Raw genomic sequence first — 19,847 nt, forward strand, 5'->3', positions numbered from 1 at the left:
GGCTGATGTGACTGCTAGGCTAGCCCTCACTGAGGCCTGCCCTGCGTTGCAGCCTAGAAGCCTTGCCAGGAAGGAAGTTTGCCCAACTGCTTTCAGAAGCGTGAAGAGGGAGTGTAGTTTGTACAGCCAAGTCACTTGCCCAGGCCACCGTGGGCTAGCGAGATGTCCTGTCTGACCGGATGGAAGCCTGCTGCAGTAAGACCCAATGTGTCTGTGAGCCGGGCCATCCGGGGTGGCTGTAGGCTGCCTCGTGCACGGCCCTTTGGAGCAGCTGTGACGACACTGCACGGTTCTTTCTGTGGCGCAGGAGTCTCCCCCGGCAGCCCAGGGACCTGTGGCTCTCCTTTTTTCACTTCAAACGAAAACAAAAATACCACAGCTGTGTTGTTGCTGACCATCCAGGGTCTGTGAAGGGAGGGGCTGTTTGACTGGCAGATCCTCAGGCTCCTGAGAGGAAGACAGGGCTGTTGCCCCCAGGTGAGCTTCCTGTCATTACCCTGCTGGACAGGTTTTGTCTCTTCCTTGGAAGTGTATGTGGGTTTGGAGTATGGAAAGACTGTTGATTTCATATTACGTATTTGTGGTACAAACTCTATCAGAATCCAAGACAATTATACATCAAAACGACTGAGAAGGAAACTGTGCTTGGATCCTTTTTGGGGCCACCAGCTCACCAATAACAACACAGAGACTAATTATGAATGCTTGGTCTTAGCTTAGAGTTTTTATTAATCTACGTTCTGTCACATGGCTCGGTTACCTCCCTGTACCGAATGTCTGACTTGCTCCGAGTCTCCACACTATAGATTACACCCCCCTCCCAACCTCGCCAATCTCTCCCGCCTAGCTATTACCCATTCAGCTCTTTATTAAGCCAATCAGAAGTTGCCTTAGGCAAAGACACATCTTTACAAAAAGATTTCCTCACAAGAGAAACAGTTACAGCCAAATGGAATTAAGCTAGTGGTTCAGCCTCTTCCAGGGTTAAAACTGTAGCGCATTCTAGGCGTGACGGGATTTAAAAAAACAAACCAAAACCAAAACCTAATACGACAGGGTGTCCGACAAAATGCTTTTAATTATTACATATCTTGTTATTTTATGGCAGAAGGTCCTAACACCAGCATCTGGAAAGTCAGTCCCTGTTGTTTGGAGGTCGGGACCCTAACCACCCGTAAGAAACTGAAGGTCAGATAATAAGTCCTTTTTTTTTTTTTTTTTTTGCTTCTGTATTGTTTTGGAGTCTGTCCTGGAACTCAGGTTGGCCTAGAACCCACAGAGATCCTCCTGCCTCCGCCTCCCGAGGGCTGGGATTAAAGGCGTGTGCTGCCACAGCCCGACAGTGAGTGTGAGAAGTCAGACACCTTTTACACCCATCGGAGAAAGGCGGGGTTCACGCCCTGCCTGCCTCACTGGGAGAGCCTCTGCCCAGAGGAATCCAGCGAGCCATCAGGTCACCTCGGCTATCGGCCGCCCTGGGCGGGGCTCTAGGCCGGCGCAGGCCTCCGCCACTCACTCCGCGCACGCGCACTCTGGCCGCGGGCCGGGCAGCCGGTCTCGCGATACCTAGGCGTGTGTGTGTGCGCGTGCGCGGCGCTCACGTTCCGGGGCTGTGGCGGCCTTCTCCTCCTCCCGCGTCCCGGCCCGCGGTGAGGGCTCCTGGGAGTCGGGCTCTGGCGTGGGCCTCCCCGCCGCCGCCGGCCCTCTGCGGTGGACTGGACTGGGCCGGCCGGAGTGAGCGGAACGGGCGGGAGCTCTCCTGCCTATGGTCGGCCCCTGGGCGCGCTGAGGGCCGGGCTCGGAGCGGCCGAGGTAGGGCGCGGGGCGGCGGCGGCGGCGGCGGGCGCGGGGCCCGGCGAGCGAGGCGCGGGATGCGGCGGCGGGCGCCTCCTTCCTCCGGAGCGGCCGTCCCCGCGGCACTTCCGCCCTGGCGCCCGCCGGCCTCGCGGGAGGCGGAAGTCACGGCGCGGGCCGCGCAGCCCGGGCTGCCTGCCTGCCTGGTGGGCGGGCGCGGGGCTGCTAACTTGCCGCGCTGCGGTAGTCGCGGCTGCCCGGCTCATCCCGGCCACGCTGCGGCCGATGCCGGCGCGGGAAGTACGGTCGTCGGGCACGGTTAAGGGGTGCGGAGGAGACAAAGGAGACCGTAGTTTATGCTGTGTCCTGGGAACCCAAACTCCCCTCGGTTATAAAGTCGTTTGTAATAACAAGCCCGAGTATCATGTGACACTTGATTTTTGGAGGGGGACAGGGTGCGGGGTTTTGAAGCTTTGCTTCATAGGTGCCTTGTGAAGTTACTAAAAATAGTTTTTGTTGGCCTTAATGTCTGCCACATTCAAGATGCGATTGATTTCATTGAAGGACAGGGTTTAAAACTCCTCAGTAAATCTCAGCACACCTTCAGGACCGTTAATTTAGTCACAGTCCAACTTCTTGTTGGCGTCCTTAAACTTGGAGTGAACCATTTAAAGGGATTTTCCTTCCTTGTTTGGTATGTGCAAGGCCACGGGTTCCACCTCCAGGTACCAGAAACAAAACAGAAAAGAAAACAACTGTAGCCTTTGCTAGGCAACACAGTTTGTTCTGTAACTCCTAGCTTGCCGTCCACCCACATCCTAGAGAAATTCTTAGGATTTTCTCTATCATTTTGGCGAACGTTGTATGGAAAGAGTTCAAGATAGTAAGATGGAAATCAGCCTTTCAGAGTGTGTGCTGGTTTTGAGAACTGGAGGTTGGTTCCTGCACCTACTCTGTTGCACTCCAGGGCTGCCCTAATTCACGTGTTCTCATGCACAAAAACATAATTAAAAAACGGTCGCTGACCAGGGATGCTGGTTAACACCTTTGCTCTTAGAACTTGCTTGGTGAGGCCCGAGGATTGCTGTGAGTTAAGAACAGGGTTAATGTTGATGTGTTAACCAAATGCTGAACTGTATCGTGTTTGTAAATGTGTGTATGTATGTATATGTACACACACACACACACACACACACACACACACAAAGACAAAAGGATTTCGCCCTGAAGTAAATTGTGTGTGCTAGGGATCCAAACCCAGAGCCTTGGGCTTGAACAGCCGGGGAACCTTACCAACAACTGTGCCAGTACTGAAGCTCTCTCTTTTTTTTAAGGGTCTTTTATTGTGTAGCCTTGGGTGTCCTGAAATTTGCCATGAGACCAGGCTGACCTTGAGCCCACAAAGATTCCGTAGGCTCCAAGATTAAAGGCATGTGCCACACCCCTGGCTCTAGTTTCTTTTTGTGAGAGCTTTCTAAGTAATTCAGTTTTCTCACAAATAAGTGTGTTTCTCCTTGAGTTTGCATATAGTCTCTAGTCCACATTCGTTGGCTATAAACAGTCCTACTTAATTCACACACACACACATATATGAGTGTGTGTTTAGAGGTGTGTCTTGGATTCATTTACTGATGCCACCTGGTAAGCGGTACTTAGACAAGTGTACAGCAGCGTTCCCTGTTCTCACTATACAGTTTCTGCATTTACAGTCTGACAGGCTCGTCTTGAGTGAATTCTGGAGTTGGTTAAAGAGGATTGGAGTCTGCCCCAGCTCTACTTCTTTTATTAGCACTGTTGATTTAATAAACAGTGAAGGGCATCAGCTCTATTCCTACCCAAATTTCCTGATAAATCTGGGCTTGGTAGGGTTTTATGGGGACCTAGACATTAGAAATGTGATTGTGTCACAAAGCACAAGACTAGCTTTTCTTCATTTTGGACAATCTAAGTTTCCACCAGGAAGATTTTGTGGATTTTTATAAAATTAAGGGCTAAAGAGATTCTTTCTGTTTTGTGTGATGAGGGTGTTGAACCCAGGGCTCTGCACATGGGCTACGTTCCTGGCCCCAAATAGGTGAATGCAGTAGAGTGATTCCTATGGTAGGAGAGGGTTTGCCTATTAGGGCACTATCTGGAGAAAATTTTGGTTGTCATTAATTTGGGGGGGAAAGCTGTATTCCTGACATCTAGTAGGATGCTGTTGAACACCCTTGGTGTAGAGAAGACAGATCCTGGAATGGCTATATGCTGTAACATGAACTGTTGCCTCTATTCAGATTGTCTAACTTGCTGTTTGGCTTTCTAGTCTCCTAAAAAGCATCCCTGATGGGTCACTTAAGTCAGTTTCCATTTCTTTATGAAAAAAAAAAAAAGCTGGGTGGTGGTGGTGCTCGACTTTAATCCCTGCACTCGGGAGGCAGAGGCAGGCGGATCTCGGTGAGTTCGAGGCCAGCCTGGTCTACAGAGCGAGTTCCAGAACAGGCTCCAAAGCAATACAGAGAAACTCTGTCTCGAAAGACCAAAAAGAAAGAATGAAGATGTGTGTCTATTTGTGTTGATGCAGACACCAGGGTGGGTTGAGTGTCCTTTGTTGAGGCAGGGTGCCTCGCTCAACTTGGGGCTTCTGTTTTCTCAGCTAGGCTGGAAGCCAGCAGGCTCCACTGATGGTCCTTGTCCACTGTTCAGCAGGCTGAGATTGTAGGCAAGACGGGTCTGTAGGTGGGTGCTTATAGGCAACTCCAGCCCTTGCGTGTGTGCAGAGGTCTGGTGGCTGCTGAGCCCTGGGGACTGTGTAAGGGCTGCCACACAGGAAGTGTTCAGAAACTACTGGGGCTAATGCTGTGCTTAAAACTAACTGAAATTAGAATTGTAGCAAGGAAAGTATTCATAGTTAGCTCCTATCTTTGGGAAGTGAGTAAAGATGATCCCTTTTAGTATTTTGTTTTGCTTTGACTTGTTCTATAATTTTAGGTCTGTGTTGGTTTCTCTGACCATAAGCAGGCATCTTTTTCTCTTCTTGGTGGACATTTACTTCAGAATCGAGACCTTAAACTACCTGGGCAACAACTCTCTTGATTGAGTCTCAGCAAATTCCTTATTTGTGCTCTCTGGGAAGAGTTGCAGTTTTATGTATGTGAAGGATGACACTTCAGGAGGGCCCTTAATCCGAACTAGTGAATGACTTTGTCTTTCTTGTGTTACAGTGCTGCAGCATGAAAGCTCAATGCTCGTGTGAGATATGTAGAAGGGAAAATTGTAGGGGGGGAACTGTAGTAAGACCCTCGGACAAAACAGTGACTTTTGACTTGTTCAAGGCTCCTGTGAAGCAGGAATATGGCAACCTGTGTGTGATCTGTTTGACATTTAGCGTTTGTCTTTGGAGTAGACGTATTTGATTGTTGCCCATGTTTTGTAGTTCAGTCCTCACTGCTTGTGTATGCGCTCATCTGTTTCAGCTAATGGAAACGTTTGTTTATCCTCAGTGTTGATAATTGCCTTTTGTTTGGATAGAGGCCATTGGAAGGGATTCTGTGCTGGGCCAAGACATTGTGTTCCTTGCTTGACACTATCTGGCTTTTGAAAAGTGTAACACACACTCAGGGCTTTGCATAAATAATAAATTACCATAATGACTGAGTATCCATCTTGTGGAAACAGATCAGGTTAAGACTATACATGTGAGAATGTGCCAAGACCCAGTGAAGGCATTTTAAGGTTAGGCATGGGACATCATTTTAATAAGGGTTCTTGGCTTTAGCTAATTTGTTAATATTTATTTATTTGTATGTGTGTCAGAATTGAACATATGTCAGGCTTGGTGGAAGTGCCTTTACCTGCTGAGCCATCTCCTTGAGGCTTGTTCTGGTTTTTTACTGTTATGTAGTGGTTCTAGGGTTTAATAACTCAAAAGGAAAAAAAAGCCTACAGAATATTAATTTTTATGCTTCAGCTAGCTTTAATCAGAGTATAATAGCTATTAAATCAGTGTTTTGAGTTGCCTTTTTAAAAAAATTAGATTTTTAAGAAATTTTATGTGTCCGGGTGTTGGTGGCACACTCCTTTAATCACAGCACTTGGGAGGCAGAGGCAGGCAGATCTCTGTGAGTTCCAGTTATTGAAAAATAAAATAAAAAAATATGCGTATGACTGTGTCGCCTGCATGTGTGTATGTTTACCATGTACATGCCTGGTGTCCAAGGAGGTCAGAGAAGGGTATCAGTCCCCTGGAACTGGAATTGTGGATGGTGTGAGCCACCATATGCGTACTGGGACCTGAACCTGGGCCACTGCAAGAGCAGCAAGTCCTCTCTCAACGGCTGAGCCATTGTTCCAGCCTCTAATCGAGTGATCTTATATAACATCTGTTCCTACCTGTAATTGAGAAAACCAAGACTCTTGTGTTGTTTGTTTTGTGACTTTTTGGGGGGAAGCATGGATAGTTCTGTTTACCCTTGATAGGGCACTAATAAAGAAATCCAAGCAGGGCTAGTGTGGTGAGCAAGTGGGTTCATTGAGTTATGGACAGATGGATGGGTAGCTCAGAGGCAGCTGTGTGGCTGAACAGACTTCCTCGCAAGGTCACAGCTTATAAAAGCCACATTGCTAGAACTCCCTGTCCACTGGAGAGTCTTTCTCTAGCAGCTCCTTCCTGCTTTTACAAACTTGCAGAGGGAGGGAGAGTGAATCCCCTAACTTCCTGAACCTCATATATCTTATTTACTTACTGAATTTTCTGGGTCTCTGTCCTTTGGGAAGGAATGATTCAATTGGGTGGGCGTGGTGAGGCTGTCAACGGAACACTGCTCATGTGTGTTTGCGTAAGTGTTCTGGAGTCTCCTATTGCCCTAATTTTAGGTAGGTATTTATACATCTTTGTCTTTATTTTTGGTAGAAAATGATGCATCCTGTTGCCGGCAGTAACCCAGCGTTCTGTGGGCCTGGCAAGCCTTCCTGCCTCAGTGAAGATGCCCTGAGAGCTGCTGACCAGTTTGATATATATTCTTCCCAGCAAAGCAAGTACGGCCACACAGTCAGCCACAAACCCATGGTTTGTCAGAGGCAAGACCCATTAAATGAAACGCACTTGCAGCCCACCAGTGGCAGAAACATAGAGATAAAAGATGAACTAAAGAAAAAGAAAAACCTCAATCGATCTGGTAAGCGCGGCCGGCCTTCGGGAACCACCAAGTCAGCGGGATACCGGACCAGCACAGGCAGACCCCTGGGAACCACCAAAGCAGCTGGATTTAAGACAAGCCCAGGCAGACCTTTGGGTACAACCAAAGCTGCAGGGTATAAGGTCAGCCCAGGGAGACCTCCAGGTAGCATTAAAGCTCTGTCCCGGCTTGCAGATCTTGGCTATGGCTGTGGTACTGCTGCCTTTCCTTACCCTATGATGCATAGCAGAGCGGTTCACGGGGTTCAGGGAACCAGCAGTGAAGTCAAGCCGCCCAGTGAATGAGCCAGGCAGGGGAGCTCGTGTTAGGAGCAGACTGAGGCTTTCCAAAGCTTCTTGCTTTCATTTGGCTCTACCCCCTGGACTCCCAGTTTTGTTTTCTGTTGATCTCCCTTACTCCCCACTCCTCCTCTCCTTTTGCTCGGAAGCTGCCACGTGTTGACAGATACGCGTAGGGCAGGAGTAGTGCATTGAATCTATATTGTACAAGGTTCAGACAACACTCAAGCTAAGTCATTTTTGCTTTCCCTTTGGACCATTCTTAGTAGATGCTGCACAGGCTACCGGCTGCCACGGTTGTTTTCAGTTGTGAGGAAACCAGTGCGGTAATGTTTGCCTGTGGCGTTCTAACCAATGGGGCAGAACAGCAGCTAGTTAACAGACCAAAGGGTGTGGCTGTGTGAGTTTAGACCTTCCATGAAACAAGGCACAGTTGTCTGGATGCTTTGGAATGTAAAACACAACTTGTTATTTATTGATTCACATGACATGAGCTGATCATCATTCCTAAGGGTTGTCTAATACTGGTCTTGCAAAGGCTATAGTTACAGGTTATGTTTTCCAGTTGCTTAAGAGCATATACACCGAACACTACAAACAATTCATACTTACAGCAAGATCCTTAAATACTTCATAAACCTGCACATTATATTTAATATACAAGAAGAAGAAACCTTTAGGTCTGCATGTAACTATAATCAATCTTTGTCTTTCATATATTTAATGAGTCTCAAAGTATTATATTTAAAAATATTACTATTGCTCATTTATTTAGAATGCCTTTTTCGTTTCTCTGAGTAATTGTTGTTACATTGCATTAGTACTTAACTGCATTTTCAGGTTTATATCTACCAAAGGGTACAAATTGAGTGGTAGACTGCAAAACTGGTCTAGGCAGAGAATAGTCTCCTGGCTGTCAAGACCCAAATACCAAGAGATGTAGGAACTCAGTATTTGTGAACAAACCTGTAAAACAAGTGCTGGTTAGCTTAAAAATGGCATTTGGCTCCCAAAATAAACCTCTTTTCCCTAGGGAGACTTGCTTTAAAAGCAATATAGAAAAGAGAAAAATTCTGGACACATAGGTGTAGTTACAGAGGAATATCTTCCTTTCTGAAATATTTCTTGTTAATAATACATTTTATTTATTCTGAGTTTGTTCTAAATAAAATAATATGAACTTTAGAATTGAAAAGCTTCAGTGGGCAGTGGTGGCACACACCTTTAACCCCAGCACTCGGGAAGCAGAGGCAGGTGGATCTCTGTGAGTTTGAGAGGTGTACATAGTGATTTCTAGGACAGCCAGCACTATGTAGAAACCTTCTCTTAACAAAACAGAGCAAAAAAGAATGAAAAGCTCTCACTGGACTTTTAAAAATTACATTTTTTACTTGCATTTCAAGATGCCTTTAATAAAGTATAGATTTACAGGATTCAAAACTTCAGAAATAGGGCTGGAGAGATGGCTCAGAGATTAAGAGCACTGGTTGCTCTTCCAGAGGTTCTGAGTTCAATTCCCAGCAACCACATGGTGGCTCACAACCATCTATGATAAGATCTGGTGCCCCTTTCTCACATAAAGTTGTATATGCAGATAGAGTACTCATACATAAAATAAATAAATCCTTTAAAAAAAAAAACCTCAGAAATAATCAAATTTAAAAGGACGCATACCTGTTGGTTAGGCTTGCTCTCAGTTCATGCAAACCAACTGCACATAATGCCATGTTTTAGGCCTTTATCAGGAAACAAGCAGCAAACCTCAGGTGCCCCAAGGATAGCTGACACAAGAGCTGGGCTTCTGCACTGACAGTAAGAGGTGTCACACTGCATGTGGGGACAGCGACCTCAACACTACTAGCCTTGCACAAGCTGTAGGGAACAGCAAACAATGCTGGTGACTACACAGCCAGCTGTATCATTCAGGCAGCTAAACTGCTTCAAGAGTTTCTTCTTGCAGAAGCTTAGAATACAGAACTTAATATTTTACTCAGAACAGTGTAACTTCTGACACACACAAATGCTTGCATCTTCTCTCATGTGTTCACCTGGTCACTTGAGTATCCGTCACTTAGTGGTTTCTGAAGATGTTTAGCAGCTGGCTGCTTAGAGATCCTTGCACGGCTAGTTCCTGAAGACAGTTAAAGCGTTCCGCGATAGAGTCGTGCACACCACTGGCAAGGATGTGGGTGCGTGCCGTGTCTCAGAGTGAGTCCGCTCATCATCCTTTCGGTTTGGTTTCGTTCCTGGCTTTGTACCCTTCTGTCCCCCCCCCCAAGCTCCCCAACACATCTACTCTGGTGCTGTGCTGTGTCAGAAGACAGAGTGGTGTGTTGTACAGTGAGTTTTGTATCCATGTCGTGACATGGGACATGAGTTTAAGGAGAGATGTTCATAGCAGTGTTATTATCTATCGGGAGCTCTTATCCCAGGAGAGGGGGATGAGCGGCCACAGTTGTGGATGGATAACATCACTTAGAAAACGGAATTTACTGTTCCAGTGAGCACTCCTGGACTAGTATCTGTGCCCACTGATGAACATCTTCTTCTACTTTCCTCCTTGTGGACAGTTTACTAGTGCCACGCTGGAGAGACACAGATGTGATGACAGGAAGGAGGTCTTCACATAAACATATTTTTACTTCTACATGGTGGATCTAAAGACTGCATTCTGCATCTTTTGTAACATGACAGACACTGAAATAGCATGTTAAACAGTTGCCTAGATGTCAGTATATTCAGTTGGGGAACACTGCCCTTCCCCCACTGTATAATTGTTCCGTAAAAGGTAAATTGCTAATTTTATACTGCGTGATTCTATTCTTCATAAAATAGGTTTCACTATTCTATATTAAAACTGTCAGAAAATTATCTACTATTCCAGTAAGTTGTTTTACTTTTTTTCTTAAAAGGATATTTTAACATGCTGCATTTATTGTTATAACAAAAAAGGAGTCAATACAGATGAAATTTTCATTTTCCACAGGTATCACTTTGCCTAACTAATCTTTAGTATGGGGTGATTTTGATACTATCTTTGGAGTTTTGCACTGGATATTAAAAACATATATTGGCACAATATATTGAAAAATTAAATAGTATTTGGTTTAATATCTGGGAACATTTTTTAAAATCAGTGTTTAAATCAGACTAACAATTCTTTGTATTTTTAATTTACTTTTTAAAAAGAAACATCTGTCAATGTGGTATTTATTCATTCCAACTGCTGTTTGTGTGAACTTGTATATGTTTTCATGAAGTAAGAATACTGAGTTTCTTTGAGGTAAAATCTGGATCCATTTAATTTGAGGTGAAGGGCACTTCATCCAGTGTAAGAATGATCACAGTGTGAGTTTAGACAGTGAACTTCTTTATACTTTAAGAAACTTTGACAGAATGGTTCAGGGAGTGTTGATAACCTCTCTGCCATCCCTTGGCTATGTGCAGTAAGTTATGGTCCATTACAGTAAGATCATAACTCAGCAGTCTTGAGCATAAAGAGTTTTGTGCTCTTTTGTTCTATTATAACGTCATTGACTTTGCTCAAACTCTAAGGTGTATCCGAATTTTTCCTTTGCTTTTCTCCCTTTTCCTCCAAGTAGACAAATCTGTGTCCTCACATACAGTGTATTTAAGTTTTTTGAGAATTAGTGCTGTAGCAAGTCAGTTGTATGATTTAATCAGGCCATTCTGATTGTTTGATTCACAATTTGCTTTTTCCACAGACAATTATGAAGCAAATAATTACCACTTAACTGATAATAAGCACGTTGTCCTCTGCTGTAAAGTCTGAATAGATACTGTGTATGTTTTATTAATTAATGTCCATGAACTTGAGCTACTCGTGTGCAATTATGTGTATGGGAATGGAGTAGTGTTCATGATTTGTATCTACATCATCATATGGATGTATATTTATTAATAAAGGCATCACTTTAAAACCAGCTGTTTACTGCTTTATTTTTTTCCTGTTTACTTACTTTGTATATGGTGTTGTGAGATCACATGCCGTCTGTGTGGATATCAGAAGACAACCTTTGGGAGTTGGTACCTCACTCACTGAGCCACGTGACAAAGCATAGATAAGAAGTATGGGTTAGTTTAAGTGTAAGAATTAGCTAGTTACAAGCCTGAGCTATTGACCCAGCATTTGTAATTTATATTAAGTCAGTTACTTGCGAATCAGCTGCCTGTTGTTTAGGAGCAGGCAGTTGAGACAGGAAAACTCAGCCTGCACACCACCACCTGGCTGTTGTTTAGTGTGTGTGTGTGTGTGTGTGTGTGTGTGTGTGTGTGTCTGTCTGTCTGTCTGTCTGTCTGTCTGTCTGTCTGTCGCACGTGTGTAAGTTCAGAGAACAACTTGTGGAAATTGGTTACACTGGATGGTTTCTGGAGATTCCGCTGGGGGTCAGACCTGGCGTCATCAGCCTTGTTTTATACATTATAATCTGCAGTCTTGCAAAATTCATATATTGTCTGTTGTATGTTTCTTGTTTGTGCTTGTATTCCTCAGGATTTTCCTTAAGTGCTTTTGCTAGCGATTATACGTATTTAGAATGTATTTTGGTCATATCCATGCCTCACCCTTTCTTGGCCCGCTCCTCCAATCCCCTTCCTCTTCTGAAGCAGCTCCTATATAGTATGTTGGTTTTGGTTATCCAAGAGTCTCGGTAGGGTCACTTTGAGCATAGGCACCTTATCACTGGCACACTGCTGAAGAGGGTCTTTCCTCCTCTAGCAACCATTGACTGCCTTAAGTCCTCGGGGAGGAGTGGGCCCAGTCTCGTGCAGCTGGCTGCAGTTCCTTCGAGGTCAGTGCAACGGCCCTGTGCCCAGTAGTGTGACAGGAAAAGTGAAAGGATCCAAAGCAGCCAGCCACGAGCTCTCACTCCAGCTCAGGCTGCAAGGGCTGATCCTGTCACAAGCTCTCACCAAGCCTCAGACTGTAACCTCTCCTCAGCATGGCTGGAGAACGAATGCCTCCTACTCCTTGCTCCTGTCTTATACTCCTAGTGCTGGGATTAAAGGTGTGAGCTGTAATTCTCCTTTAGACAGATTCAGTCGTGTGTAGATCTTGGTGGCCTTGGTCTCACAGAGATCCTGAGTCCTAGGATTAAACGTGTGTACCACTACCTCCTAGCTTCTGGCTGCTGGGATGAAAGGTATGTGCCTGGCTTCTCTAGTCTGGCTGACTTTGCTTTCAGAATCCTCAAGCAAGCTTTAATAAATCATAATGTATCACCATATGGCAGTGTCCCACATTCCACCCCACCCGTCATCTGGCTCTCTGCCCCCTTCCGCTGTGTTCCTTGAGGTGATGATGGATACGTCCTTGTCTTAGGGTCTCTATTGTTGTGATGAAACACCAAAAGTATTTTGAGGAGGAAAGGATTTGTTTGGGTTACACTGTTCATCAAAGGCAGTAGTCAGGGTGGAACAATGCTCCTTACTGGCCTGCTCCTTCCTCATGGCTGGCTTGCTCAGTCTGCTTAAGAGAACCCAGGATCACCAGCCCAGGCATGGCCCCGTCCACAATGGGCAGGGCCTCCCTATCAGTTACTAACAGGCCTGCCTCATGGAGGCATTTTCTGAGTTCAGGTGAGTGGATATGGAAACTAGACAGGACAGTTGGATTTGTGGCTGAACATCTGACTCATGACCTTCTGTTGCTGTGATAAAATGTCCTAACAAGCAAGTCAGGGGAGAAAGGGTTTATTTTGGCTTATGGTTCAGAGGAGATAGAGTCCATTATAGTAGGAACAGCATAGCAGCAGGAGTGTGAGGCCAGCCGGGCAGTTGGGAAGGAGTGTGAGCAGGACCTGGGACCAGGCTATATATACATCCTCAAAGCCTGCCTCCTAAGTGTTCCTTAACCTGTGAAAGCGTGCCGTCAGCTAGGGACCAAGTGTTCACACATGGGAGATACTTTATATTCAAATCACACCAGTATCCAAGAGTCACTAATTTTCTTTGGCCAGTCATGGATCTCTAGTTGCTGCTACCTGCTGCAGAGCAGCCTCTTTGAGCCAAACAGACAGCAGCACTAATTATGGGCATAAACCCAAGAATTTAAAAGGAAATTGGATAGGCACATGGCAAAACATTTAGCAAAACAGCAGTAGCTTTGCTACTAGGTCCTCTGACCACCCCTGCCACAGGCTTCTGAATAGGTTACAGTACCAGGTATGAATTCCCTCCAATGGAGCGTGGCCTCAAATCTAACCAGAAAGCAATTGGTCATCCTCATAACAGACTTGGCACCATTGCACCCTTGGGACCACCTTACTTGGCTAGTTAGTAGTGTAGGGCACAGGGCACTCAGCTGAGGAAGTCGTCTGTTGACGACCAGTCTCCCTAAGCAGGGGGCATAGCACCTTCAACACAGAGCCAGCCTACAGGGGACAAATGTGCAGGTCAGAGCCAGCCTGATTCTCCTGTGTACTGCCACCAGAACTCATGGGCTCTCACGTAATGGGGTCTTAACATCTAGCTCTGGTTTTATTTATTTTTTTAAAAAGATTTACTTATTTTTAGCTTATTGTGTAGTTGAATTTTCTTTTTACTCTGTGCTCTTTGGGGGCCTGGCCACCTACCTCCCAAGTAAATACATAGAGATGTATTCTTACTTATGAATGCCTGGTCTTAGCTTGGTTTGTTTCTAATCCACCTTTTTTTTTTTTTTAACTTAAATTATCCTGTCTAGGGGGCTGGAGAGATGGCTCAGAGGTTAAGAGCACTGGCTAGTCTTCCAGAGGTCCTGAGTTCAATTCCCAGCAACCACATGGTGGCTCACAACCATCTATAATGAGATCTCACACCCTCTTCTGGCATGCATATGCATAATAAATAAATTTAAAAAAATTATCCTGTCTACCTTTTGCCTCTGGGCCTTTACCTTTATTCTGTGTGTCTTTCTTTACTTACTCCATTGTTGGCTGGGTGGCTGGTCACTGGCGCCCTAGCTTCTTTTCTCTCCTCTTTCCTCTTAGTCTCTCCGCCTGCCAGCCCGGCCTGTCTCTCTTCCCTGCCAGGCTATTGGCCATCCGACTCTTTGTTAGGCCAATCAGATGTCTTAGACAGAGTAACACAGCTTTACAGAGCTAAACAAATATAACAAAAGAATGCAACCCATCTGCGCATCATTAAACAAATACTCAACAGCATAGAACAGCACATCTTTATTCCATAGCATGTTAGCGACTGTTTCACTTGTATGTACATGCCATATGCCTGTGTGGTGCCTGAGGAGGCAGAAGAATGCATCCAGTCCCCTGGCACTGCAGAACCGAACCCCAGCCCTCTGGAAAAGCATCAAGTGCCTTTAACTGCTGAGCCGTCTCGAGCCCCATCCTAACGGTTTTCAGAATGAGGTTTCCAATATCTTCCAAAGGTTACGGAAATACATTAGAATGTATTTGAAGATGTTTTTAATATCTGTGGACTCACAGTTTTTAAAAATTTGCATTTACTTGGTCTGTTTGTGTAGCCACCATGCTACATACTTGGAGATCAGAGGACAGCACACAGTAGTCGGTTCTCCTCACTACGTGGGCCCTGTGATTGAACTCAGGTTGTCAGGCTTGCTGGTAAGCTTCACCCACTGAGCCGTGCTGTGGGATGCCCCTCTGCATGCTGTGAATATGTTTTATTACCATTGGGTAGTAAAGAAGCTGCTTTGGCCTATAGCAAGGCAAGATAGAACCAGGCGGGAGGTACGGAGAAGAAGGGCGGAATCAGGGAGATGCCAACATGCCGCCACTGGGAGAACAAGATGTGCTGGGGAACAGGAACACCACAAAGACACGTGTGATTAAGCCTCTGAGTGGTTATCTGAAAAGTGGCTGTGGGGCCAGGTAGGACAAAAAAAACAAAAAAACAAAAAAAAAACCACCTCAGTTTACAGCCCCATGAACTAAACATCCTAACATAGACACTTGTATTTGGTTTGTTGTTGTTTTTTTTCGAGACAGGGTTTCTCTATTGTTTTGGAGGCTGTCCTGGAACTCGCTCTGTAGACCAGGCTGGCCTTGAACTCAAAAAGATCCACCTGCCCCTGCCTCCCGAATGCTGGGATTAAAGGCAGGTTTTTGTGGGCCCACCACCCAGCTTCCAAATAAATACATGGAGACTTACTCTTATGAATGCCTGGCCTTAGCTTGGCTTGTTTCTAGCCAGCTTCTATAACCTAGATTTTTTTCTTAAGTATGTTTTACCTCTGGGCTGTGTGCCTTTTTTTTTTTTTTTTATTCTATCTATACATCTTTCTTTCCTTCTTACTCCATGACTGGCTGGGTAACTGACTCCTGATATCCTCTTCCTTATCTCGGTCCTTGTTCCTCTCTCCTGTTTATTCTCTCTGCCTGGCAGCCTCACCTATCCCTCTCCTGCCTTGCTATTGGTGGATCAGCTCTTTATTAGACCAATCAGGCAGGCACACCAACACAGTCTCACAGAGTTAAACAAATGCAACGTGAAACAATGCAATGCGTCATTAAACAAATATCCCACAGCGTAAACGAATGTAACACATTTGTTCGAGATTATTCATTGTTACGTTCTAAAGGCTCCAGCTTTGCATTGTAGGAGCCATTCCAGTTCCCTGCCCATTTAAAAAATGTTTATTATTAGCTGGGCGGTGGTGGCGCACACCTTTAATCCCAGCACTCAGGAGGCAGAGGCAGGCGGATCTATGAGTTCCAGGCCAGCCTGGTCTACAGAGTGAGTTCCAGGACAGCCAGGGCTGCACAGAGAAACCCTATCTCAAACAAACAAGAAGTATCACTTAAGCCTAGGAATTTGACACCAGTGAAAAAAGATCCTGTCACAAAATAAATAAATTGGCTTAATTTATACACTAATGAGGAGCCACAGGAGGTGGTTTAAGATTACAGAGAAGATAATCTATGGATGGATAAATGTGAGAAGGTAAAGTGAGCATCTCCTCCCATTACCAGAAGGAGTGAGAGCAGGCAAACTGTTTCCTCTGCCAAGAAGGTGGTCATGCCAGGATTGGTCCTCACACCTGTAAATCCCAGCCCAGAGGCAGGATAAGCTCAAGTTCAAGGTGGTGTATGCCATGAGTTGTCTCAACAAATGAAAAAGCTTCTTAAAGTGTGTACCAGTTACTCTTTATAACAAAACACCATGAGCAAAAACTTATGGAGGAAAGAGTTCATTTTGGTTGGTGGGTCCAGAGGGAAAGTCCAAAATGACAACAGGAAGCCAGTGTAGGACGCTGAGAGCGCACATCTTCAAGCGCAAACAGGAAGTAGAGTGATCAAACAGGGAAGTGAGGCAGAGCATAAACTCTCAAAGCCCAGCCACCAGTGACGTGTTTCTTCCAGTAAGAGGCTGCAATAGGGAAACAAAAGGAGCAGGCTTGATGCTAGTGGTGGGGTCTGGGGTGGTCTGGGCAGGGTTCCCAGGTACAGATTGCGAAGTAGCAAACTTACTTTATTCAAAGCAAAACACCAGTATATATTAGAATGATGATTACCTGCAGCTTCTTTTGATGGAGCTAAGCATTGTGGTTTGGGTGCAGTGTGGGAAGGGACATACATAGTAGAGAAATGGTTCTAGAATAATCTGTCAATCAGCATAGAAACCACAATGCTACAGATTCTATTCAGTTTTACTTAGCTTTGTGTTTCAGTAATGAAGCAGAAAAGCCTACCATACCTGAACTGTCTTGGGTTGTATTTATTTATTTGTTGGTTTTTCGAGATAGGGTTTCTCTGTATTGTTTTGGAGACCTTGAACTCACAGAGATCTACCTGCCTCTGCCTCCCAGGTGCTTGGATTAAAGGTGTGTGTCACCAACACTCAGTTTAAGTGATCCTTTTAAAGATGGGACTATAGTGTGTCCCCGTCTGAAATTAGCTTATTTAAATGTGCTGTTTATAAGTGATTATTTCCAATTATTACCACATGGTAACTTTCTGCCACTGCCAGCCACCCCAGATGCCAAGCTTATACATTGGAAAGGTTCCTTTGCTCACAGACTTGAGGTCTCGGTCCATGATCATTGGCTCCATTGCTTTTGGCCTGTGCTGAGGCAGCAAGAGCCAAGTTGCTCCCCTGTGGCCAGGAAGAGAAAGGGGAAGAGACGGCCCCTGTGGTACCCACCAAGGGCACACCTCCACTGAACTAAAGACCTCAAAGGGAAGGAGACCCCTCTGCATTCTTCCATCTCAGCAATGCCATCTGGGGACCAAGTCCTAACCCCAACAGACTTTGGGGGACAGTCCAGATTCAAACTGTGGTATAGAATTTGATGGGAGTTGGTTGTTAACACAGCATGTTACAAAAGTTTTTGAGTTTAGGTTAGAATTCTTGTCTTAGCTTTGTTGAAATCCTTTTTCGTGACCTAAACGTGAAATTTTCTTTCCTAGTGTGTCAAATTGGAGAAACATCTTTGTGTGGGACAAAGTCTCATTAAGTAGCTTTAGCCTGCCAGCCTGGAGCTCACTGTGCTGTCTCATATAGTAACTATCTTCCCTCCTTTCTTTTCTTTTCCTTCCTTCCTTCTTTTTCAAGACACTGTTTCTCTTTAATGCCTGCTTAGACTTTTTAGTCTGAGGAGTTCTAAGATCTACCTCCCCATTCCTCCCAACACACAGACAACACCCACACAAGCACTGTGCTTTAGGTCACTGTAGCAAACTGTTTCCCACAGTCACAACTCACCATCCCAGTGCTGTTTAATGGTGTAATTTTGCTACAACCTGGTTACAGGTAGAGTCAAGTTCCTCCCTTTGAATCTGTGTGGACTTCTGGTCCATGCACCCTCTACAGAAGAGGCTTACCTGCCCTAAGACTCATAATAATTGAGGCTACAACTTCATCCTCCTTTGCTGGAGGATTTGCACAGGAGCCCATACCACAAGCTATGAGTTCAGACTATGATGAAAAATAGAAAAGTATATACTACACAGATGACCTATGTGGTAGTTTGAATGTAATTTGACCCTCAATAGTTGCATGGGGAGTGGTACTATTAGGAGGTGTGGTTTAATTGGAGTAGATGTGGCCTTGTTGGAGGAAGTGTGTCATTGTGAATATGGCCTTTGAGGTTTCCTATGGTCAGACTACTGCCCAAGTGTCTCAGTCCACTTCCTGTTGCCTTCTTATCAAGATGTAGCCAGCACCATGTCTGCCTGCACGCCATCATGCTCCCTGCCATGACGGTAATGGACTGAACCTCTGAAACCATAAGCCACCCCAATTACATGTTCATAAGCCAAATTGGCCTACATAGTGAATTCCAGGGCTACAGAGTGGTGCTGGTTGTTTTTAACTCTTCTTGCTTTTTGCTTTTTGGTTCTTTTGGGGGGCCCACAATCCCACTTCCAAATAAATACACACATGGAGGCTTGTTATTACTTACAAATGCCTGGTCTTGGCTTGGCTTATTTCTAGCCAGTTTTTCTTAATTTATATTATCTCTTCTACCTTTTACCTCTGGGTTTTTACCTTTCTATATTTCTGTATTTCTTTTCTTTCCTTCTTACTCTGTGTCTTGCTGTGTGGCTGGCCCCTTCTTTTCTAGCTCCTTGATCTTTGCCTCCTCCCAGATTCTCCTTCTATTTATTTTCTCTGCCTGCCAACCCTGCCAAGCTATTGGCCATTCAGCTCTTTATTAGACCAACCAGGTGTTCCAGACAGGCACAGTAACACAGCTTCACATAGTTAAACAAATGCAACATGAAAGAATGCAACACAGCCGGGCATTGGTGGTGCACACCTTTAATCCCAGCACTCGGGAGGCAGAGGCAGGCACATCTCAGTGAGTTGAGGTCAGCCTGGTCTACAGAGCTAGCTCCAGTACAGACAGAGAAACCCTGTCTTGAAAAGAAAAAAAGACAAACCAAAATAAAATATTTATTTTTCATGTTTATGGGTGTTTTGCCTGCATATATGCATGTGTGTATGTATGTGTGTACCATGTTAGTGCCTGGTACCGACGGAGGCCAGCATCAGCACTTCATCTCTGGAACTGGAGTTATAGGTGGTTGAGCTGCCATGTGGGTGTTGGGAATCCAACCTGGGTCCTGTGCTCTTACCAAATGAGCCATTCCTCCAGGCTCTGCCTCCGTGATTTAATGCCCAAGGCTTGTGGCTCTTAAGTCCTCAGGTCAGAGGCTTATTGCTTTTGGTTTTGAGTGACAGTAGCCAGCACCCAGCTAAGTAATGCAGTGTTTTAATTCAGAGTGCCAAGACCTTTGGTCTTCTGCAAGAGCAGCATGTGCTCTTTGCCTTCTCCCCCCCCTCCCCTCCTCTCCCCTCCGCTCCCTCTCTCACTTTTGAGATAGGGTCTCACCCTGTAGCCTAGAATGGTCTGGAATTCATGACGTAGCCGTGACTGGTTTGGAACCCACAGTAATTCTCCTGCCTCCCAGGTTTCCTATCGCTGGGATTTTAGGCGCGAACCACCACACCTGGGTAGGCCTTAGGCCTTGGTTCTGGAGCTGCTTTTGAAGAGGCCTTCCACTGTTCTTTAGTTCAAAGTTCCCAGTATGCTAGTTAGTCATACTCTTCTGAGCCCCAGTGCTAAAGCCAGCTAACCAGTTAAACCTTGCTTGCTAGGTGTAGCCCGTTA

The 19,847-nt window shown here is 45.4% G+C and overlaps 1 protein-coding gene across 2 annotated transcripts; it reads left to right on the top strand.

Moving 5' to 3' along the window:
• Positions 1-213: 213 nt before the first annotated feature.
• CUNH5orf24 (chromosome unknown C5orf24 homolog) lies at positions 214-11,193 on the top strand. Of its 2 annotated transcripts, none has more exons than XM_040756047.1 (2): positions 214-477; positions 6,686-11,193. In XM_040756047.1, the coding sequence occupies exon 2, from the start codon at positions 6,689-6,691 to the stop codon at positions 7,253-7,255; it is 567 nt and encodes a 188-aa protein (XP_040611981.1). In that variant the 5' UTR covers positions 214-477; positions 6,686-6,688; the 3' UTR covers positions 7,256-11,193. The 2 variants fall into 2 exon arrangements, with proteins under 2 accessions (XP_040611981.1, XP_040611980.1); XM_040756046.1 differs by lacking the exon at positions 214-477 and adding an exon at positions 1,569-1,812.
• The last annotated feature ends 8,654 nt before the right edge of the window (positions 11,194-19,847 follow it).

Source organism: Mesocricetus auratus, unplaced genomic scaffold (genome assembly GCF_017639785.1).
Source record: "Mesocricetus auratus isolate SY011 unplaced genomic scaffold, BCM_Maur_2.0 Super-Scaffold_100013, whole genome shotgun sequence".
Taxonomy (NCBI): Eukaryota; Metazoa; Chordata; class Mammalia; order Rodentia; family Cricetidae; genus Mesocricetus; species Mesocricetus auratus.